Source organism: Perca fluviatilis, chromosome 13, assembly GCF_010015445.1.
Source record: "Perca fluviatilis chromosome 13, GENO_Pfluv_1.0, whole genome shotgun sequence".
Classification (NCBI taxonomy): domain Eukaryota; kingdom Metazoa; phylum Chordata; class Actinopteri; order Perciformes; family Percidae; genus Perca; species Perca fluviatilis.
This window is the reverse complement of record NC_053124.1, coordinates 20,745,607-20,770,649: the sequence shown is the minus strand read 5'-3', so window position 1 is coordinate 20,770,649 and position 25,043 is coordinate 20,745,607. Positions and strand designations below refer to the sequence as shown.

The following is a 25,043-nucleotide window of genomic DNA, read 5'->3' as shown; positions in this document are numbered from 1 at the left end:
TATATCGGACTAACTAGTGAGTTTGGAATGTGGAATAGGAACCATAACTGCCCCCTCTTTAACATTGTGCCCCTACTGCTCTACACTGTCTATACATGTAATCTATTTGCAACTTTCATGATCTCATTTATTGATTAGTGGAGTTTGTGTTGGGACTCATGCTGCCTGAGAGTCTAACCTCGGGGCAATTTTCCCAAGACTCTTCTTTAATTAAACTGTATACATATTTATTGTTCAGTTGGTTAATGAGTTAATTAATGAATACATAATAAAATAACAATAAAAATAATAGATTAATAAACTATAGGTACATACACATACATTAGCACAGATATATTGTCCTGTAAATCTATTAGACTGTCAAAGAATTACTGTTGTAGTTGTTGATGGTTCATAGAATAATGTATTTAATCTTCTACATCTTTGTTATGGCTAGGAGTTCACATTTTACAATGATATATGCTCATTAATTCAACCAGTAAATGTCAGTTTTTGTAGTACAGCTAATCCGGAAGTGGATTGGGACATCTGCTCGATAGGGGGATGTCAGTTGCAAACACAGACCTGGCAACCTGAATAACAATTGCAACTTGAGCTGTAGTGATGATGAAACATCTTATCTTAACCAGCACTGACACGACTTGGGGCTATTCATTTAACGTTAGCTCTTGATGTAACCCTACGGATGGAAACAGATACACAGGTGACAGCGAGTTGACCAGCGATGCCATGCAGGTAAAAGCTGCGTGATTGAAGCCGCAGAAATGAGCGATAGAGCCGAGATGAGAGGGCCCGTATCCCGCCGGAGGAGGACGACCATCTCCGGCGCAGTTGGCAGCGGAGCGGTGAAACAAGCCAACGGGAGCAAGTGGCACGATGCCGGGGAGAATTCGCCACTGTATCCCGCTAAAGCCAAAACAGACGAGTTGCGTAGGCATGCGAGTAATAACGGGAAGGTGGACAGAGAGATTGGGATGTCAGGACAGCAGCAACAGCTCGCAAACCGTACGAGAAAACAGAGGAGTCTGGTGGAAGATATTAACGAGAAACTCAGGTAACCTAACCGTTGATTTCTTATTTTTATAAATGGTACGTTGAAGTCTCACGTACGCAAAGTTACGGTAATGAGATTACAGGAACTAAAAAAAGAGATTTCAGAAACTAATTAACTATATTTTATAGGCTATTAACATTTAAGGTTTCTATTGTATTCATAGTATGTTTCATTTAGGCCAGATGTTAACATTACTTTTCTTTAGCTAATTGCCTTTTTCACCGGGGGTTAGCTGTCAGAGCTGTCCTTAGATCAAATGGGGCTCAAAGGGCCACTTCAATGTCCTGTAGCACTCTTCAGGTTTAGTGACAGAAAACCATGATACTGCATACTTCTATAGAATATAACTTTTCTTTGAGGATTGGAAATATACCTTCCATGTCCAACACCTTCTTTTGAATAAAATAAAACGTTTCTAACATGTTACTGGTATTTATTTATTTATTATTTAAGCACAAAACAAACTGCCACAACTGTTGGTGTTGTGAATCCGAGGCTTTGATTAAGAATTGTAAATTTTTTGAGTAGCAAGGTAATATACAAATCATACATGAAAGATTGGTATACAAATCAAGCCTTTAACTAGCATGTGTATGTGGTGTCATTTCAGAAGCCTTGCTTTACATGACACTTTCTCTTTGTGAAAGAGAGAGGTTGTAGCTCTAAGTTTGGATACATGTCAAAAGAATAGGTAGTAGGTTCGAGTGAGAACAGACATTTTGAAAGAAGACACAATAGCTTGACCTTTACCCTCAACATTTTATTGTAACAAAACCACTTCGCCAGATATGTCTTTGCCTTTGAAAAGTGTAAAGCTGCCTCTACTTACTTATTTTGTAAGCTGCCAAGAGTCTGGCTGGTGTTTTACACAAACCTTTGGACTTAAAGCAACACTATGTAACTTTTAGCTTCAGCTCCCCCTACAGGTTGTCTCATTGGAACTACAACTTGCGTCGGGTAGCGTGAGTTGTAGTTCCAATGAGACAACCTGTAGGTCTAAAAGTTACATAGTGTTGTAGGGCTGCACGATTATGGCCAAAATGATAATCACAATTATTTTGATCAATATTGAGATCACGATTAATTATCACGATTATTTGTTGATTTGAACCAAAACAAATTTTATTGTCACATAGGCTAATTATAACTGCTTTTACATCCATATTGTGCTACATTCCTCCTTTATTGAAGGATACTGTGAAGGAGTATGCCATTTCAGCTGTTGTGTGACCGCTTTCCACACATGCACTTTGCCGTGAAAGATACAGGCAACGCAATTTTCTGTTCACGTTAACGGCACATGTGGTGCCCGGTATCTACGGGACAAAATAGCAACGCGGATTTCCATGGCTCACTACACTACCACTTTCATGTCTGTGTTGCCCTCTGATGCTCCGAAACCCGCGTTAGAAGCAACATAAACATCGCTGCATTTCACGCTAGTAAACACTAATAACACATTACACAGCAGGTAACGTTAGCCTACCGTTAGCCACAGTAGTAACTGGATTAAACACGGCTAAAATGCTGACAGCTAAACGTGTAGTGTGACTGCATTTCACTGTAGAGGATTCCAACAGCAGGACATACAACAGTCTGCTGCTAAAGCTATGAGCTAAAAGACACAAACTAGCCCTGGTCACTGCTGTTGTCTGAAAAACAAAACAGATGGGACAAAATGTTGCGTTTACTGGTAAACTGGTAAACATTGTGACCGGTTTATGATGACCGAATGCTACCTGTTGTGGAATTTTTCTCACGTTACTCTGTCCTCTGTGACTGTCTACATCTAGAAACTAAGCTGTGCGGTGCAGTGAACAGCTCTGATTGGCTCATGGAGGCACGTGATCAGACAGTGGTTTATGGAGCGCTAGATTGGCTTTGCAAAAACTTTGATAAGGAGCGTTCTATGAACGTAATGACGCATTTTAAATATTGCTTGATCACGCAAATTTGATCGTGGGAAGCCAAAATCGTGATCGTGATTAAAATTTTATTAATTGTGCAGCCCTATAGTGTTGCTTTATACAGTATATAAATATTGGTATAAAGGGCACTAAGGTTACACTGCAACACCAGAATGCTGAAATAAAAATGATCTATAGTGTCACTTTCCTGTATTACAGCAACTGTGAAACATGGGCTTTTGCAATCCTGTGCTTGCCTCTTATGTGTACACATTCTTCTGCTGGTCTAGTCTTGCCATGTGTGTCCTGGCACTCAGTGAGGAACCCTCTCTATTATTTCCTCGCTCTAAATGCTCATTCCTTCCTTACTTCCACTCAAACCACCCCTGTCTCTACACCGCATCTTCCTTGTCCACCTTTCTCTCTTTAATACTACATTATCCCCACTTTTTTTTCTATACGGTTTCTCTTCTCTTTGTACTTGCTCCTCTGCTCTCTTACTTATTTTCCAATTCTCCCTCCTTCTAACAGTTTGTTCTTTACTCACTGCTTTTTGTTCTACTCATTCTTGCCTGATGATGCGCCTCAGTTTTTTTCAATGCCCTTTGAGCAGTCGGGCCAATACCTTTTAACCTACATTTTCACAACTCTTTCATTGCCTGGCGCAGTTGTAGGACCAAGCATTAGACTACTTGATGTGATTCATTTATTTAACAGCCAGTAGGGCTAGTAATTAATTGCTACCACAGTACACAATACACTTTAATGTTTTGAAAGTACTGCAACATGAAAAAAATATATAAATGTGTGCTGCATTGCATAGTGGGTACTCAACTCTGTCATGTCAAATTAGTCAAATCTGTAATTTGCTCAGTAGGGAGGGAATGTAAAGAGCTTGATCAGTCCTAAAAATCATCAATAAAACCGTTGACTTTATGTTACCATGCAGCTGTCACGTCCTCCAAGAGTCTCTCTTAAGTTCAGCCAGTGGCTACAGCAACTACAGAGGAATTCTCAACTGGTGTGTTGTCATGCTGGTGAGTAAAACTGCATGTCCATTCAGAGCGGAAAGTTGTACTGCATTGTGACTTTCACAAACTACATACCACTAGAAATATAGACCTTGACACAAGAAATGACTCAAAATACTGAATGAAAACATAACATGAAATTTATAATTTTCTCTTTCATGTCTTGATGTTGTCTCAAATTACAGTCTGTGGCCTTTTTGTATATCGACACATCGGTTGTTGTGTAAATTATCAGAAAGTAGAAGGATTATTATGAACCAGTTGCATATTCCTCTTCTTGTCTCTCATTGTCACGCACACTCAGTTATAGACTTTTTGTCGGCTGTACTTGTGGTTCAGCTATACCTATAGTGAATATTATCAGGATTAAAGTGACAGACAATGTTCATAAGTTGAGCACGCACTGAGGAAAAAATGATGAATATCAATGCAGTGGGAGAATTTTCTATCATCCCTAAATTTGCTGGAGTAGAGATTATAGGGTGAAAAAGCATGAAGAATCTGTGAACACATAAAAAGTCTTGGATTTGTAGGGTCTTCTTTAATTCCATATCCATTTAGTATTATATGGTTTTATTTTAAATCCTTGGTTTTAATAGTCTCATATTTTAATAAACGATTAACATCATTTACATGCCTGATGGATGTTTTCTTACACTATCTTCTGCTCAAAGCAGAGTCAGCATGCTTGACCAATTAAGTTGTTTCTCATTCTGAAATTCTAAAATAAAACATGAACCCAAAGATTAATCTTCGAGCAGGGACTTTTTTATTTATAGCTCTGATAAAAGCCCCTGTGTGCATGACAGCTTATGCATATAAATCTTACAGTGAGCTTGCTAGTAGTACATACTGAGAAGAATAACCTTAAAGCAGCAACAGTAGTGTGATTTGTTTTTCCCCCAAATCAAGCCTAATTTTGCAGTTCTGGGACACGACTAATTCCATCTTTGAAAGTTCATATTATTTTGACGAGCACATCTTTTACTTTATGGTCACCAGGGATGGCTGACACCACTCAGTTCAGACGGAAGCCTTCAGGATTAGGATGTAAGAGTGTGAAGTGGAACCGTGTGTTTAGAAGCTTAGTTGTGTACTTTATCCTCGACAACCAGGACCGTCAGCTAGATGTATTGTTATACTTCCTTAATTTTTACACTTTGAATGTTGAAGCCAAGTGTTTAGAATTACTAATTCAACTCATGCACAAACTTGAAATATAGGTAGTTGGTAAAATAATAAAAAGAAACCACTAGTTGCCTTTAGAGCAGCTACGCTTCTTTTAATTCTCTTAAAGTGCTTGTGAAGTGAAGTGTACATGTTTGTGATTGATATCAGACTGTTGTTGTTGAACATGACTTTCTCAAGTTGTTTGGAGGATGAATAAAAGTGTAAGCTGCATCCATCACAGATGCTTCCATCTCGTAACTGGGAAATCCATGAAAGGTTTGCCTTAATGCGGATGTTCATTAAAGCACTCTTGATCTAATCTGGTTTTCGAAAATGTTTTCCTATTTCTTACACGAGCCAGTATTAGCATGTAATAACATATGACAATGGCATACAGCATCCAAGTTGTCCTTGGTCTACAGGCATAAGATTTAAAGCTCTTATTAGCAAAACACACACACACAATGTTAAGCAGATTTAAATTGGTGCTAAAACATCTGTGCTAGTGAACCAACAAAAGCATTAGTGTTTTTAAGATGCTGTACCTTGCTCAGTGTGGCTGGATGATATAAAGATGTAGTCAGACAGTGAAGATATTTGGCATAAGACACAATGTTGATCTTTGACAGGCAAAAATAATCATATTTATAACGCCAGACTATCAATGTAAATGTCTGTTGATAGAATAATGTTTGAAATAAAACTATACTTGCATCTCAGTGATCACATTACAGTTTGAGGGACTAGTTTCTCAGCAGCGGTGGAATTTTACTTTGCTCCAGTTAGTAGTCCATCCATCCATCCATCCATCTTCGTCCGCTTATCCGGTGTCGGGTCGCGGGGGGAGCAGCTCCAGCAGGGGACCCCAAACTTCCCTTTCCCGAGCAACATTAACCAGCTCCGACTGGGGGATCCCGAGGCGTTCCCAGGCCAGTTTGGAGATATAATCCCTCCACCTAGTCCTGGGTCTTCCCCGAGGCCTCCTCCCAGCTGGACGTGCCTGGAACACCTCCTTAGGGAGGCGCCCAGGGGGCATCCTTACCAGATGCCCGAACCACCTCAACTGGCTCCTTTCAACGCAAAGGAGCAGCGGCTCTACTCCGAGCTCCTCACGGATGACTGAGCTTCTCACCCTATCTCTAAGGGAGACGCCAGCCACCCTCCTGAGGAAACCCATTTCGGCCGCTTGTACCCTGGATCTCGTTCTTTCGGTCATGACCCAGCCTTCATGACCATAGGTGAGGGTAGGAACGAAAACTGACCGGTAGATCGAGAGCTTTGCCTTCTGGCTCAGCTCTCTTTTCGTCACAATGGTGCGATAGATGGAATGTAATACTGCACCCGCTGCGCCGATTCTCCGACCAATCTCCCGCTCCATTGTCCCCTCACTCGCGAACAAAACCCCAAGGTACTTGAACTCCTTCACTTGGGGTAAGGTCTCATTCCCTACCTGGAGAAGGCATTCCATCGGTTTCCTGCTGAGAACCATGGCCTCAGATTTAGAGGTGCTGATCCTCATCCCAACCGCTTCACATTCGGCTGCAAACCGATCCAGTGAGTGCTGAAGGTCACAGGCCGATGATGCCATCAGGACCACATCATCTGCAAAGAGCAGCGATGAGATCCCCAGCCCACCGAACTGCAACCCCTCCCCACCCCGACTACGCCTCGATATCCTGTCCATAAATATTACAAACAGGATTGGTGACAAAGCGCAGCCCTGGCGGAGGCCAACCCTCACCTGAAACGAGTCCGACTTACTGCCGAGAACCCGGACACAGCTCTCACTTTGGTCATACAGAGATTGGATGGCCCTGAGTAGAGACCCCCTCACCCCATACTCCCGCAGCACCTCCCACAGTATCTCCCGGGGGACCCGGTCATACGCCTTCTCCAAATCCACAAAACACATGTAGACCGGTTGGGCATACTCCCAGGCTCCCTCCAGGATCCTTGCGAGAGTGAAGAGCTGGTCCGTTGTTCCACGACCAGGACGGAATCCGCATTGTTCCTCCTCAACCTGAGGTTCGACTATCGGCCGAACCCTCCTTTCCAGCACCTTGGAGTAGACTTTACCAGGGAGGCTGAGAAGTGTGATACCCCGGTAATTGGCACACACCCTCTGGTCCCCCTTTTTAAAAAGGGGAACCACCACCCCAGTCTGCCACTCCTTTGGCACTGTTCCAGACTTCCACGCAATGTTGAAGAGACGTGTCAACCAGGACAGCCCCTCCACACCAAGAGCCTTGAGCATTTCTGGACGGATCTCATCAATCCCCGGGGCTTTGCCACTGTGGAGTTGTTTGACTACATCAGTGACTTCCGCCCGGGAAATCGACGACAATCCCCCGTCATCCTCGGGCTCTGCCTCTAACATAGAGGGCGTATTAGTCGGATTCAGGAGTTCCTCAAAGTGCTCCTTCCACCGCCCTATTACCTCCTCAGTTGAGGTCAACAGTGTCCCATCCTTACTGTACACAGCTTGGATGGTTCCCCGCTTCCCCCTCCTGAGGTGGCGAACAGTTTTCCAGAAGCACTTTGGTGCCGACCGAAAGTCCTTCTCCATGTCTTCTCCGAACTTCTCCCACACCCGCTGCTTTGCCTCTTTCACGGCAGAGGCTGCAGCCCTTCGGGCCCTTCGGTACCCTGCAACTGCCTCCGGAGTCCTCTGGGATAACATATCCCGGAAAGACTCCTTCTTCAGTCGGACGGCTTCCCTGACCACCGGTGTCCACCACGGTGTTCGTGGGTTACCGCCCCTTGAGGCACCTAAGACCCTAAGACCACAGCTCCCCACCGCAGCTTCAGCAATGGAAACTTTGAACATTGTCCACTCGGGTTCAATGCCCCCAGCCTCCACAGGGATGCACGAAAAGCTCCGCCGGAGGTGCGAGTTGAAAGTCTGTTGGACAGGGGCCTCCTCCAGACGTTCCCAATTTACCCGCACTACACGTTTGGGCTTACCAGGTCTGTCCAGAGTCTTCCCCCACCCCCTGACCCAACTCACCACCAGATGGTGATCGGTTGACAGCTCAGCCCCTCTCTTCACCCGAGTGTCCAAAACATACGGCCTCAGATCAGATGAAACGATTATAAAATCGATCATTGACCTTCGGCCTAGGGTGCTCTGGTACCAGGTACACTTATGAGCATCCCTATGTTCGAACATGGTGTTCGTTATAGACAATCCATGACTAGCACAGAAGTCCAACAACAAACAACCACTCTGGTTTAGATCAGGGAGGCCGTTCCTCCCAATCACGCCTCTCCAGGTGTCTCCATCATTGCCCACGTGCGCGTTGAAGTCCCCCAGCAGAACAATGGAGTCCCCCACTGGCGCCCCATGCAGGACTCCACTCAAGGTCTCCAAGAAGGCCAAATACTCCGAACTCCTGTTTGGTGCATATGCACAAACAACAGTCAGAGTTTTCCCCCCCACAACCCGCAGGCGTAGGGAGGCGACCCTCTCGTCCACCGGGGTAAACTCCAACGCAGCGGCGCTCAGCCGGGGGCTTGTTAGTATCCCCACACCCGCCCGGCGCCGCACACCCTGAGCAACTCCGGAGAAGAAAAGAGTCCAACCCCTATCCAGGAGTACGGTTCCAGAACCGAGACTGTGCGTAGAGGTAAGCCCCACCAGATCTAACCGGTAGCGCTCCACCTCCCGCACCAGTTCCGGCTCCTTCCCCACAGAGAGGTGACGTTCCACGTCCCCAGAGCCAGCGTCTGCCGCCCGGGTCTGGTCCGTAGAGGCCCCTGACCTTCACTGCCACCCATGTGGCAACGCACCCGACCCCAGCGGTTCCTCCCACAGGTGGTGGGCCCATGGGATGGAGAGGGAGTTGCCACGTAGCTTGTTCGGGCTGTGCCCGGCCGGGCTCCGTGGCAAACCCGGCCACCAGGCGCTCGCCGACGAGCCCACCATCTGGGCCTGGCTCCAGACTGGGGCCCCGGGCTTCCTCCGGGCAGGGTCACTTCACCTCTTCCTCAATTTTTCATAGGGTTTTTGAACCATTCTTTGTCTGGCCCCTCACCTGAGACCACTTTGCCTTGGGAGACCCTACCAGGAGCACAAAGCTCCAGACAACACAGCCCTCAGGTTCACAGAGACACACAAACCTCTCCACCACGATAAGGTGATGGTTCACGGAGAAGCACAGTTAGTAGTACTGCGCCAAAAAGTAAAAAGAAGCACACTCCAGTCAGGACACCTAGTAGTAGCCTAGTATATTGGTATTGAAGCATTGGATTGGAAACTAAGGACTAGGCAACATGGTGAGTCAGTGTCAGGGCTGCAGACTGCGACCAAATGGTCGCATTTTGCGACCAAAATTTGAGAGTGTGCGACTGAATTTTACATCCAGTCGCACATGTGCGACCAGTAAATTTGCCCCCTTTTTTTACACGTTAAACGTTGAAATTTCGGTACCTGAGAGCGCGTAAGCGCAAGCTTATCTGTCCTCTCTGAAAAATGACAGAGAGCGGTGCTCCGACACAAACACACACACACACACACACAGAGCTGCAGACGATGCAAACTACGTCGGCTCTGCAGTTTTGTTGAAGTCACAGTGAGTCACGGAAATACCGATTAAAGTGGTTTCAAGTGTGTTTACAGTTTTTCATAACTTCGCGAAGACAGCGTTTGCTGCGATATGATATGTATGGCGAGCCGAAAGCGGTCGCGGTGCTGTACCTCGGAGACGAGCAGCCAGGCACAACAGTGGTTTCTGTGCCCTGGTGACTGACTGACAGGCTGAGGTTGTAAGGCAAGGCAACTTTATTTCTACAGCAACAAGGCACTTCAAAGTGCTTTACATGAAACATTAAAGAGCAATTAAAATCGCTCATGATGAAAATAACTTCAGCAATAACGTCACAACAGCGATGGGGCTGTCAGTTTATCTTATATGTTGTATCTTCAAAAGTGACACTGAATTGGAAACAGCACATTGTAATTTCTGCATCTATTATCAAAGTATTTATTAGTAATACAGTGGAAATTAGTAGAAATGTGAATATTTGGTTAGCATGTGGATTTACGGTGTGTGCCCCTAAATTTTCTGGTAGTGCCCCTAACATTTTCAGTTGGGGGCCACTGTGCTCCTAGTGAAAAAAGTTAGTCTGGAGCCCTGAGTGTGCATTTAGAAATTGTAAAAATAAACGCTACAGATGGGCACCACAAAGTTTCCACAAATTTTCATTGCGAGAACCAGAAAGGAACCAACTAAGGCTTCTTGCTGCTGGCTTGGACAAAAAGAAACCGGCTGAGACTGACAACGTTAGTGGAGATAACGTTACAGTTGAATGCATTGTGGAGAGTGACAACATTAGCTAACGATATAGCTACAGATACCTGGCTGGGCTAACCGCTAGCCTAAGTAATATCACTCCGCCGCTGCTGTAGCCTATGCTACCAACTACAGGGAACGAAGTATAACTATTGCAATGCGATGCAAGGGTAGTTTTATTTCAAACATTATTCTATCAACAGATATTTACATTGATAGTCTGGCGTTATAATTTATTTGCCTAGGGTGTACTATGGAGTGGGTCAGACTGTTTTTAGTGGCAGGCTAGCAGATACTGTTGACTTGTGCTAGCCTAGCACCAGCGAACTCTGCAACTGGAAGGACTGGATGAAAAGTGTTGAAAATGCTCTCCACTGATAAATAACACACTGGCTAACTTGAAAATGAGGTCCTATGTCCAAAATTCTGAATCACCCCTTTAAATGACTACAAGGATAGCGCATAGCAAAGCAATTTAGCCAGCTGTAAGTGTATCACACTTAATACATTATACCAAGGTATATTAAGGTACAGATTTTTTGTAATATGAATACAAACTGATTACGTAGATACAGAACAAATATGCAGCTGTAGTCTTTGCTGTTTGTCTAAAGAAAACCTCTAAACATAAGACCTCGGCCAATGCAAAATGTTTAATAATTCAATCTTTGTTGGCACCAGTTTTCTTAGGTTAGCTTTGTATGTCAGGGTAAAGTTCAGCCAACCCATGCAACTATTTCTATTTTTAAACTTAACAAATCTGATATGTCTCTCCAAGGACACTGATATACAACATAAGTTCATTACTGAAACTTTATTGTCATATTTCATCTTGTTCATGCAGTATCATAATTGTTGACATTACAGATTGTTCAAAGTAATATAAGTGGTGTCTATAGATTGTAAATTTTGTATTACTTGGATATTATTTGATTAAATGAGCCATTTTATTCAAATTGACAAGAAAAAAAATTATAAAGACAATATAAATATTCTAATCTGTGGGTGCTAAAAAATGTGATTCAACAAATCAAAAAGAAATACATTTTTGAAATATTCCGACAAGATAACATTCTTGAGTTTAAGCAATGCAATGGATATTACTGACTATAAGACAGATAACAGATTGCAGAAAAACCTCCTAACTAATAATTACGGCTAGACAGAAATGGTTCTTTACCCGGCAGCCTGGGTTCAGTTAATATACCCCCTGCTGAAGTGTCTTTGAGCCAGAAACTGAATTGCTGCAATCTCCCATGGGGCTGCTCTGTATCTGACTTTGCACACTGACCTCTCTCTTAAGACACATTTATTGCAAAATAAGATGTTCTCTATTAATGCCCTAGACAGGCCACTGTCCCAATCATCGTGTTCTACGTGATGGCCCTCTCTTGTCCGTGTTAAAGGTTCATTAGGCAAAGGTTTCTGCTTTGGACAAAACACATAGTTGAATCAAAACCACACTGCTGCAGGATCTTGGCAGGCTGAGGCGCCACATAATCACTACTGCATGACCTTACTGTGTGGCATACCCTCACTGTCCTCATTATCTTCACTGTCTCTCTAACTCATGCACTGAACACACCATAAAAATCATCAAGAAAATGAGGGTGTGTAGTTAGCTTTATCTCTGAAAACTCAGATAACTGATGGCTGAGTTAAAGCTGTACTCGGACCTTGAACTTTAACACAATATAATGATAAACATAATTTACCAGACACTTTTTAACAGAGTTAGCAGCAGCAGGGTGTATCAAGGTGTACAGTATGAAACAAATCTTATCAATGCAGTCGTTTAAACAAATCCTGTAGATATGAGCATGTAACTTTATATTGCTTGTGTTGCCATTTCTGTAAGTTGCTCTGAATAAAAACAGCTCTCATACAGGCAGGACAGGTGTGTATACCTATGTGTCTGTGTATTTTGTGGGCAGTGACTCTTTAAAGGGGCTGTACTCTATATTTAGAACATTAATATAGCAGCAAACAACTTTTTGCTATGTAAAGATATAGTGTCCTCAGCAGAGAATGAATTCTCCACGTGTGTGTGTGTGTGTGTGTGTGTGTGTGTGTGTGTGTGTGTGTGTGTGTGTGTGTGTGTGTGTGTGTGTGTGTGTGTGTGTGTGTGTGTGTGTGTGTGTGTGTGTGTGTGTGTGTGTGTGTGATTTGTTTTGATACCGTTCTGGCCGCGCATGCATGCTAGTCCCTCGTGCCTCAGTATAAGCCACTGAGGGCCGTGACAACTCGCTGTATTCGACAAGTCTGTGAGAGCCGTGTGGAGGCAATCCCAGACCACTTCTTTTTCTGAATATGGAGTACAGCCCAGTTGTTTTTCAAAGTAAACATCCTGTTCTTGCTTTGAATACATACTCACTCAACACATACAAACAAACACCTTAAAATCTGCAGACTAATCATTAGCAGAGCAGTGTTGGAAGAGAAAATGATAAGCCAGATTTTTAGCAGAGAGCTAGAAATAAAATTGGGTAAACAACACCCAGATTATGTGACTGGCCAGGTGCAAAACAGCCTTGTTGATACTGTGAACTCATTATCTCCTGTTGTCCTCTCTTTCAGGTGCTGAGTAATGCACGCCTCTTCTTAGAAAACATTATAAAGTAAGTGTGCATCTACACACACAAATTTACATTGATGTAATGTATATACAAGCACGTGCTGTTACAACTCACTCCCATTTGGTTAAGCAACTGTCCATCTCTGCTCATCTTCTACTTCACTATTACTCCCTATTTCATTACATTCATTTTAAACTCAGAGAAAGAACAGATGAACTTAGGAATTGTTTTTGTTTGTTTCTATAGAATTGAGACATAATTGCCAGCATGGTGTGTCCAGGTATAATCTGAAATATAATTTCATATTAAATTAGATAGAAAACTGTTTTTGTTAGTTGACAATCCTAGGGGATTTACTCCCATTGTTATAGATCACACTGTTATGAACAGAGGGAGGTTTCTTGCCATAACCTACACCACACCAGGCATTTACATGACCACACCAATCTTCAACTTTAAACTCAACATTACATACCCATTTTCAGCCTCCTATCTAAACAAAACATTTTAAAAATGATGCCTGCTGGGATCAATTATTTTACTTTTCTCTTCTTTAATGTAGGTATGGTATCTTGGTGGACCCTATCCAAGTAGTGTCTCTCTTCTTGAAGGACCCCTATAGCTGGCCGGCAGCTTGCCTCATTATTGGTATGGAGCATTTATTTTTGTCCTCCTGTGACCTCAGGATTAGCAAACAAGTGTTGTACCTGTAATTCATGTACTTAAATCAGGAAGCATTTGTCTCGATCACTGTAACACAAGGTGTTGTTGTTGACTGTAATAAAACATGTTTTACAGCCTATCCATGTGCCAAATAGCTGATCTGATACAGCATGTTATAGCAGTAGGCACTGGCCTGCAGGGTAACAGTAGAATAATCAATCTAAATAAAATGCTGCTATTTGGAGGAAAATATTGGACTGTTACAGCAGCGGAAACTTGCCTGTGGACCATCATGCTCGACAAAATCAGTATTCACCATTCATCAGTTTCGGTGGTTAATGGTGTTACACTGAGTAATAAAATAAAGTCAACATCATACTGTGGTTCACATCTATGTGCTGCTGTAGCTGATAGGTCTGTTTGACTGTTCTGTGTTTCAGTGTCGAATGTGTTCATCTTAGCAGCCTTGTACACAGAAAGGCGTCTGGCTGTGGTGAGTGCTTACAATGATTTGCATACATTCTCACAATTTCTTTTACTATTGTGGACACTGCAAATTTTGCTTTTTTTTTTTTAATTTGTTTGCCTTTGTAAGCTTTGCTTATGCATTACTACACCTCCACCTTAATTTGGATTTGGAAGGGTGGCATAACATTGTTTAGGGATTTGGTGGAAAATATTGCTGCACCGTTTGATGAGAGTGTAGGTTTGTTTTTAATGTATTATTCAGTTTACCTGAAGCATGTTCATACACTAGATTCTTGTCGGTAGATTCTGCATCACAGCACTCTTTTTACCTACTCTTAACTCTGATAAGAATATCACTCCTGGTTCAGTGAAAAAGCTGTGGTTAAAGGACAAAATAATGAAAGCATATCCATAGTCACAGATCAAATGTTTTACAGTGACAAGACAATTTTCTTGTTTTACTTTCATCATTCCTAGGGTACCATTACCCAAATGACAGGACTGATTTTTCACATTTTTAACCTGACGTCCATGTTGATCTTCCCTTCAGCCACTGTACTCATTGTGACCTCCATGACCCCAGGTACATACTAAATATTTACATGTTGTTTACATGGCATATTTATTAGGCATTAATGAAGCATTTTAAATACGAATGAATGCATGTGCATTTTGATGCTAGCACAAGAAAATGACAAAAATCACTATTTAAAGTTGCCCTGCCATACAAAACAGTTTTGACTTGCATTTTTTGAAATATGTTAGGTCCATATGTGTTTGTGTTATGTTGTGAATGTGAAAATGAACTGCTACCTCCTTTGTCTGCTCTAGCCACTGAAAAGAAATAAGCAGAGAAATCAGGCCAATTACAAAAGCTGGTCAGTCTGACATATTGCCTGAGCTCATTACTATTCATTAGCTCACCCAGTTGAGCTGGGTAAAGGATTCTGACAGCCTGGCTCTCATTGGCTAGCTGTTAGCCAATCAGATTCAAACAGCTTAGCTTGTTGAATATTAATGAGAACTGGCAGAAATCGAGCTGAGTCTTCCTGTAGGCTTTCTATACTTGAAAACAAGGGAACCAAGGCATTTTTTCCACAAAAAAATGTTACAGAGTCCATGGTAGAACTTCAGACATTACCACGAAGTAATGAAATACGTGTGGCAGGGCACCGTTAAAAATTATTAAGCCAATCTATCTACACACATGCACACACACCAGAGTGCTCCTTTTATCTGTCATTCATTGCTCCTAGTTAATTGTGTGTGTGTGTGTGTGTGTGTGTGTGTGTGTGTGTGTGTGTGTGTGTGTGTGTGTGTGTGTGTGTGTGTGTGTGTGTGTGTGTGTGTGTGTGTGTGTGTGTGTGTGTGTGTGTGTGTGTGTGTCTGTCAGTGGGTGGTGTGCTTTCCCTAGGAATCTACACAGTGCTGTTTCTAAAACTGTACTCATACCAAGACACCAACAGGTGGTGTCGAGAAATCAGACATGCGAAAGCCAAGAGACTAACACGGTCATACTCATGTAAGTATATCAACACACACACAAACTGTTGATGAAATGTTATCTAGATTAAGAGTAGGCACACACATGTAAAATACAGTACAAGGGCAGAGGTATGAGGTGCTCTTGAGCAGGGCACTTAACCCCAGAGTTGCTCCAATGGAGCTGCTTAGTGGCCAACAGGTCAGATTAGCAGTAAGCTTAACATGGCTAAATAAATAAAGGTTTAAAAATGAGACTCATACACACAAATATTAGTGCAGAGTTAACAGGATTATATTGTTGTTTTTTATTACTATGCTGCTACTACCATCTAGTGGTGACATGAAAAACTGCAGCTTTTGTCAAATAAAGTGGTGTGTTTTAAAACAGCTGTTATCACTTATACCTCTTTCACACCACCTCCCAGAGTTGGGTTATGGTTGTCTGATCAGAGTTCAACCCTCCTTTTTGGAAATTCAAACCAAGCCAGTCAACGTGGGTATATTCCTGGTCATGACAATTCAGAAATCACCTGGGTCACAACCCAGGAGCAATGCACAACAATTACCTTAAGTACTAGAAATGGGCGGGTTTTATACGTCATATTCAGTGAACAGCTAACATTACATACTCTAGTCCAATGGTTCTTAAAGTGGGTTCCGGGGACCCCCAGTGGTCCTTTATGGGGTTCCAGGGGGTCCCCTGCAAAAAAGTAAAATAATTTATTTTCACTATAATTCCATCCATAATTAACACAATGACAGAATGCATGACTATTTTGACCATGACTTTCATAGACTTTCTGTAAAAAAACATCTAAAAGCAAAAATCCTATCAGATCGGGACCCTTGGACAAAATCTAATCAAATGGGGGTCCATGGTCTAGTTTCTGTCAGTTGGGGGGTCCTTGATGTCAAAAAGTTTGAGAACCACTGCTCTAGTCCATCTGTATACCAGCAGAACTAATATGTTTCGTAGCTACTTGAATCTGTCATTGTACAGTAGAGAGAGAAATAAAAATGTGACATCATGACTTTGCGTAAACATACACGCCACTTTCTAAAGCCTAGTGGCGTGTTATCTGTACGCATTTTGAGCTATCCGCGTGTATGTCTAAGCCATATACAGCGGACGGATTGGGTTTAGGAAAAGAAGGACGGGACGGTTTGGTTTAGGAAAAGAAGAAAGCGACGGTTGGGTTTAGGAAACGTGACACGCGGGACACGATCCGCGGTCTTCTGGGTGAAAGTCCTGTGTTTGACCCATGCACCACCCCAACCAACCTCTCTATGTGGATTTTCGGCCTTTCATACTACTCGCTACCATTCTTTTCTCAGGAGAACTTGACATAAATTGACACGCAATCGCAAGGTAATGTAAGTCAATGGAGGCCAAACAGCGTTGATAAACACGCTAAAAAGTGATTATGCATCTTGATAACACACCAAAATGGCATACGAACTGGCGTGTCATACATTTCTTGAGATCAGTCTGGAAATACAGCTTACTTTGATTGTTTTGCAGTGACCCAAATAAATAACCATCAAACACTTATCAGACCTCCTCTGAATATTTATTGCTTAGCTGGACAAGTAATTAGGTTATTCTATTATCGATTTTTTTACTATTTTAATACGAGGGGAGAACATTTCTCTTTGTTTGATTTCATTAAAAGTAGAGTTGGGCTTTGCTGGTTGCTTCACGACTCGTTTTTAAAAAAGACAGAGAAAAAATAGAGAGCCAGCAGCCGCACTTAAATGCAGGCTGGAGACGTGTCTCGTGCGAGAGAGAGGGAGTAAGAGTGTTGGTGCCGGGAGAATTAAACAAAACTTATTTTCATACGTTTAAGTTCTAACACTGGTTTTTACAGGCAGTTTTGCCTGTAAAAACGCCGCTACTGCTCTGCCAGCAGACTAGTCAGTGGACTGTTCGGAAATAAATTGAACCACTCCGCTGTTGTTGAAGCTGCCTGTGAAAATTCTAGTTTTATACAGTCTATGGTGAAAACTCAGCGTAAATCACAGTGAGACAAAATGTATGTTGTTTTTCAAAAGTGTGCGGCGAACATAGGCGGCAACTGCCCCACTGTCATTTCCAACCAATCACATATTTTGTCCCACCCCGGCTGTTAGCGACCCAGGTTGTGTGCAATTCCCTCATTTCTTCATTGAAATTGACCCTAGTCTACCCTGATTAAACCCAGCTCGCTACCTGGGTCGCGAAGCCGAGTAGATCGAGGAGGGTTACCCCATTTAAACACACAGTCTACCTGGGTACAGTGCCTTGCGAAAGTATTCGGCCCCCTTGAACTTTTTGACCTTTTGCCACATTTCAGGCTTCAAACATAAAGATATAAAACTGTAATTTTTTGTGAAGAATCAACAACAAGTGGGTCCCAATTATGAAGTGGAACGAAATTTATTGGATATTTCAAACTTTTTTAACAAATAAAAAACAGAAAAATTGGACGTGCAAAATTATTCAGCCCCTTTACTTTCAGTGCAGCAAACTCTCTCCAGAAGTTCAGTGAGGATTTCTGAATGATCCAATGTTGACCTAAATGACTAATGATGATAAATAGAATCTAGCTGTGTGTAATCAAGTCTCCGTATAAATGCACCTGCTCTGTGATAGTCTCAGAGGTCCGTTTAAAGCGCAGAAAGCATCATGAAGAACAAGGAACACACCAGGCAGGTCCGAGATACTGTTGTGGAGAAGTTTAAAGCCGGATTTGGATACAAAAAGATTTCCCAAGCTTTAAACATCCCAAGGAGCACTGTGCAAGCGATAATATTGAAATGGAAGGAGTATCAGACCACTGCAAATCTACGAAGACCCGGCCGTCCCTCTAAACTTTCAGCTCATACAATGAGAAGACTGATCAGAGATGCAGCCAAGAGGCCCATGATCACTCTGGATGAACTGCAGAGATCTACAGCTGAGGTGGGAGACTCTGTCCATAGGACAACAATCAGTCGTATACTGCACAAATCTGGCCTTTATGGAAGAGTGGCAAGAAGAAAGCCATTTCTTAAAGATATCCATAAAAAGTGTTGTTTAAAGTTTGCCACAAGCCACCTGGGAGACACACCAAACATGTGGAAGAAGGTGCTCTGGTCAGATGAAACCAAAATCGAACTTTTTGGCAACAATGCAAAACGTTATGTTTGGCGTAAAAGCAACACAGCTCATCACCCTGAACACACCATCCCCACTGTCAAACATGGTGGTGGCAGCATCATGGTTTGGGCCTGCTTTTCTTCAGCAGGGACAGGGAAGATGGTTAAAATTGATGGGAAGATGGATGGAGCCAAATACAGGACCATTCTGGAAGAAAACCTGATGGAGTCTGCAAAAGACCTGAGACTGGGACGGAGATTTGTCTTCCAACAAGACAATGATCCAAAACATAAAGCAAAATCTACAATGGAATGGTTCACAAATAAACATATCCAGGTGTTAGAATGGCCAAGTCAAAGTCCAGACCTGAATCCAATCGAGAATCTGTGGAAAGAACTGAAAACTGCTGTTCACAAACGCTCTCCATCCAACCTCACTGAGCTCGAGCTGTTTTGCAAGGAGGAATGGGCAAAAATGTCAGTCTCGATGTGCAAAACTGATAGAGACATACCCCAAGCGACTTACAGCTGTAATCGCAGCAAAAGGTGGCGCTACAAAGTATTAACTTAAGGGGGCTGAATAATTTTGCACGCCCAATTTTTCAGTTTTTTGTTTGTTAAAAAAGTTTGAAATATCCAATAAATTTCGTTCCACTTCATGATTGTGTCCCACTTGTTGTTGATTCTTCACAAAAAATTACAGTTTTATATCTTTATGTTTGAAGCCTGAAATGTGGCAAAAGGTCGAAAAGTTCAAGGGGGCCGAATACTTTCGCAAGGCACTGTATAACCCTGATTGAGCCATTGGTGTGAAAGGGGTATTAGTGTGTTTTGAAGCTATTTTAATCCTTAATGCAACTTGATGGCTTTATCACTAGGGTTGGGCATCGTTTGGATTTTAACTATTCTGATTCCAATTCTGATTCTTCCTTTCGATTCCGGTTCTCATCGATTCTCGATTCCGATTCTTTGAGGGGTGGAGTTGAAACGGGTCACATGCCTATTTTCACAAATAAGAGGAAAGTTTTATTTTGATTCAATGGTGGTTTTCAATGTAAAATAAAGCCACACTAGAGCGCCGCTTACTGTGCTCCAAGGCTGCAACACAACAAGCACCTGGCCACTACGGAAACCAAAACTTGCACATGTTAAATTGGGAAGTGATGATCGGATTTGAAACCAAATCCTCCAAATGATTCCAAAACGATTCCAATACAAAAACGATTCTGATGGAATTGTAATTTTTGAAACGATTCCGATTAGGAATCGGTTCTAGATGCCCAACCCTATTTATCACTTAGCTGTAGGAGCTAGAATAAATCGACAACACACACAGAAATCCAACATGCTCTTTGTCTGTTGTATTTATAATATAATTTGGTGGCTTGTTGTAGAAAAACATGGGTATGATAGGTGTATGAAAGACTTAAAGTGAGTTAATTAACATCTCCATTTTTTTTTTTTGCATGTATGTGCATTTCAGGTCCATCTGTGGCGCAATCCAATGGTTCAGCAGTTCATACTCATGTCTCCTACCCAGGCAACCTCACCCACAGAGGTAGCAATGACGCCTGTATAGCTTGAAATTTTTTTTTACAATTTAATGATAAATAACCCTAAATTAACATTTTGTTTCTTTGTTTGTCTTTAGACATGTACTACTTTGTCTTTGCCCCAACTCTCTGCTACCAGCTCAACTTCCCACGGTCACCTCGAATACGCATAAGGTTCCTGATGAGAAGACTTTTTGAAATGGTGAGAGGGAACTTATTGTATATGTTCTTGATGTAAACTGAGATGCATGTTAAATTGTTTTTTTTATTCTTTTGACTCGCTCTTTCTTGTAGCTTTTCTTCATGCAGCTGTTGGTTGGACTGATACAGCAGGTATGTTGAACATAGAATATACTCTGCACACACATTGAAAACACAAAGTTCAACACAAAGTCATTTAAATCTCACCGCTCAAAAAATGCAAAGCAATTTTCATTTGCGTCTTTCAGTGGATGGTTCCTACCATACAGAACTCAATGAAACCATTCCAGGTGCGTACACACACACACACACACACACACACGACTGTACTGTATGTGAAGATAAATAGCTCTCATGAGCGCAAGAAGCAAAGGATCATAGACTATAATTGATTTAGTCTAAAAGCTATAGTGCGTAGTTTCTGTCGCCCCCATGAGGAATTCTAAGTAATGACAACAACACTGTCAGTGCATCCACATGATGCAAGCCTTCGGTGATCGTGCACCACCCCCACCCCTCCTCCACGCAGTTGCTAGTAGCGCTTAACACGTCTAATCAAGGAGGACACGGAGGATTAAAAAAACATGATGACACTTCATAAGAGGTTATTATCTTTTAATTTGTATGTCGTCTTTGTCTCCAAAGCTGAACACTGCTGTTGTCTGTTCTCAGCGGTGAGGTAAAGAGCATCACTCGAGCTTCTGCCCACAAATGTCGCCGCACTACACCCTTTTGTAAACATAGCCATACTGAGAAATACAGAGAGAGTTTTGTGGAGCTTATAGGCTTAATAGCTTTGTATCAACTCATTTGGCATTGGCTTGAACAGACGTTCATTAATATAAAATAGTTGCACACTACAGCTTTAAGGGCATAACATTGTTAATGAGGAAATGTCATTGTTTGTGTCTTTCACAGGAAATGGACTTTTCTAGGATGGTGGAGCGCCTCCTAAAGTTAGCTGTGAGTATCATGACGTTCTCTAGCTAGTCATAATGTAGCACCTCTAACCTGAATTAGAAATATAGTTATGCAGTAGTTGACAAGACTGACGAGGAGTTACTTTTGAAACGGAACAGCTGGCAGGTTCACAATCACTGCAACACACTATTTACAAACATATTTTTATCTTGCATTAGAAAATACCGCAAAATAAAATCAAGCTCTTTCGTTTCGTAAAAAATAAATAGGAAAACTGAAATAAATTGTCCTTGAAAAATAGAAAAAGTCAATCGACCTGGGTAGTAAACCAAAAACACATTCAAGTGTTCCTTATCTGGAATCCAGTATCCGAAATCCGGATGCGAATCAGTTCAGTCACTCCGCAGAAGAGAATCCGACACAGAGGAATGTTGCTCACTGGGACAGGCTCGCCATCGAAGTCGGCGTTGTTTGGAACCAAATTAAATCCAGGATCAAAAAACAATCTGTACCTAACAGTACAGAATAGATTTTAAAAAAACAATAATAATTATTTCTATCCATATATGGTACCTTATTTGCTTTTCTTTTCTCAATGAACCAGTTACACATTTAAAACCATTAGCTATGGTTTAGAGAACTGTTCAAATCACACTACAACTGTGCTCCATACAAGTCTGTTTGACTAGAGACCATAGTTTGCATTGGCAAAGACAAAACATGGTGCAAAATTAAATGATAGCATTTCCACATTTCCTTTCTTACAATATATGATGTTTCTTAAAGGATTAATGCATTTTTATATCATAACATAGGATGAAATGTATGCTATTCAGTTTAAACATGAAATGAATGTAACGTTATTATTTCCCCATTAGTAGCTTCACTTCAGTAAAAAACACATTTAGAACACAATACTTCTAAATACTCTGTTCAGCAAAACATAAAAATCACGCATAATGAACCAAGTGCAATATATAAACATCTTACAGTACTGTCATGTCACTCTGATTGTTTTTTTTTAAGTAACATGAGCTCTTAAAACCTAAAATTGTTCACTGATAGCATCACCTCATGTTAGCTAGCAATATGGTAAGCTAATGAGCACGTTGAGACAACAGAAACTCACCTGAGGGTTCAGCAGGAAAACAATATGGAAAACGTCTCCCACAATGCAGTCCTCATGTTACTAGTAAAATATTATCTTATCCACACAACTCCTGACAAGAATTGACTAGATATCTTACTTTATTTCGATCTATTTTCGCCACATGAATTAGAGCTTTTTTCTAATGCAATTTCATACTACGAAGAATGTAACAACCGCACTAGCGCCCTCTGCTGGCATTATGTAATTTGACACTCAAATAGTTAACCCTTCAGTGACAGCATATTCTATATGGGTTACAATAACCTTATAATGAAACATAAATAAACCATATGGAGAAAAAAAACACCATGTTTACCACTAATTATTGCATATTGAACTATGAGGTTGTCTCCCGATAACTGCCTCACATGTGTATCAGGACTTTGTGTATTAGAGGGTAGGTAGCAACATGGCAACCATAGTGTGACCTTACCAACCTGGACAACTTTCCTAAAATCTACCTTGACTCTCCTCTTCCAGGTCCCTAACCATCTGATATGGTTAATATTCTTCTATTGGTTTTTCCACTCTTCTATGAACTTTGTGGCAGAGCTGCTGCAGTTTGGAGACAGAGAGTTCTACAAAGACTGGTGGTGAGTAGAAGGAACATTTAATCACACACCCTTCAAGTGCAGATGCACACACAAATACAGTATGCACACAGAAACACAGTTAAACATTTGGCTCACAACTAATAAAAACAGGCACACACGTTGAGGGTGTCCCATTTAAGCTGCAGGGCAATTTGGTAGATGTTTTCATCTAGCAAACAAGTGAAAAATGGGCTAAATCCACATATTTACAGCTGTGATTACCCCTAATTTAAGCAGACCATGTGTCACAAATCAAACAGGAATACAAGTGTATTTATTTAAATATGTAGTCATCATTCAGAACACCCAGTGGTCTTGAAGTCAAATTCTCAAACTGTGCCATTTTTGTTCATTTCAGGAACTCTGAGACTGTCACATATTTCTGGGCCAACTGGAATATCCCAGTTCACAAGTGGTGTCTAAGGTGAGCACCACTTTTTTATTTTTTCAGCATTGACACCATTTGATGTTTTAGCTTCGCATTTTCATTGTAGTCTGTATGAAATAAAATCCAAAGTACAATGATAGAAGAAATCAAGAAGTGGACTGTGTCATTGTGTGTTACAGACACTTCTATAAGCCGATGTTGAGGAAGGGGGTCAACAAGTTTCTGGCTCAAACCGCTGTCTTCCTGATGTCTGCCTTCTTCCACGAGGTAAACCAACAGCATTAAGTCTTCCTATGAGACACAAAACAACTACTAAAGTCTACATATCTGCTAATTCAACCTCAAAACAGCTGTCATTTTGTATTAATGTCTGTACATTAAGTAGCCTGTTGGACAGTTGTTAGCTGACAGCTGTGAGGTGCTGGCTTGCAGGTAAACAATTGAAAAAGTCGAAAAATTGATTGCTGAAGCTAAAAATAAAAAGATTGCATCTGAGTTATGTGTGCAGCTCTTCCCTCCTTACATTTACACATTTTGAATATATATTTTTTTAAAGCTCTGTGTCTGATTTATTGTATTTCTGTCTTTCTTCTTCAGTACCTGGTGAGTGTTCCTCTGAAGATGTTCCGACTGTGGGCCTTTATGGGAATGATGGCTCAGGTAAGACCCATTGAGCCGTCCATCATTTTCTCTCCTCTGCTGTAGACAAACACAGTTTGATCTCTGAACTTCTCTTCAGGTTCCTCTGGCTTGGTTTGTGGGTCGTTTCCTGAATGGAAACTATGGCAACGCCGCTGTGTGGATGTCACTCATCATTGGCCAGCCTGTCGCTGTGTTGATGTACGTCCATGACTACTATGTCATTCATTATGGGAGCACTACGTAGTACCGGACAAACTCACACATTCCCAAAGTCGCACACAAACCTGTACAAGTCATGTTGTATACCCCCACACACACACCAGCCTGCAGGACAACTTAATGAGTGAATGTCGAGCAAGTTAAAGTGACTTTAATAGAAAGCCCTGCTAATATGAACCAGTCAGTGAAAAGCAGCAACAGCAGGAATTTGACTTGTTGATTTTTGCACTAAAGAGAAATTAACCACAGTATTGTCAGGAAATGATTGTAACATAAGAAATGCTTTAAAGCAGTATTCCACTTTAATAGGACAAACATACCTTTGTAGTCAGCTTCCTGTATTAGGAAACCTCGGGATCCACCATCACCACACACTCTTAAAGGTCCCATGACATGGTGCTCTTTGGATGTTTTTATATAGACCTTAGTGGTCCCCTACTACTGTATCTGAAGTCTCTTTCCCGAAATTCAGCCTTGGTGCAGAATTACAGCCACTAGAGCCAGTCCCACAATGAGCTTTCCTTAGGATGTGCCATTTCTGTGTCTGTAGCTATTGAGGAGAGAGGGGGGGGCCTTGACCAACTGCCACTTTGCTTGTTTGAAAGCCATGATGT

The 25,043-nt window shown here is 41.8% G+C and overlaps 1 protein-coding gene across 1 annotated transcript; it reads left to right on the top strand.

Moving 5' to 3' along the window:
* The first annotated feature begins 360 nt into the window (after positions 1-360).
* Positions 361-24,927, top strand: dgat1a (diacylglycerol O-acyltransferase 1a). The gene is made up of 17 exons (XM_039819849.1): positions 361-1,054; positions 3,911-3,998; positions 13,031-13,071; positions 13,592-13,677; positions 14,133-14,185; positions 14,638-14,743; positions 15,554-15,682; positions 20,246-20,320; positions 20,414-20,517; positions 20,610-20,648; positions 20,765-20,806; positions 21,435-21,479; positions 23,068-23,180; positions 23,539-23,604; positions 23,748-23,835; positions 24,166-24,228; positions 24,308-24,927. Exons 1-17 carry the CDS (start codon positions 765-767, stop codon positions 24,452-24,454), a joined length of 1,575 nt encoding a protein of 524 aa, XP_039675783.1. The 5' UTR covers positions 361-764; the 3' UTR covers positions 24,455-24,927.
* Positions 24,928-25,043: the final 116 nt, after the last annotated feature.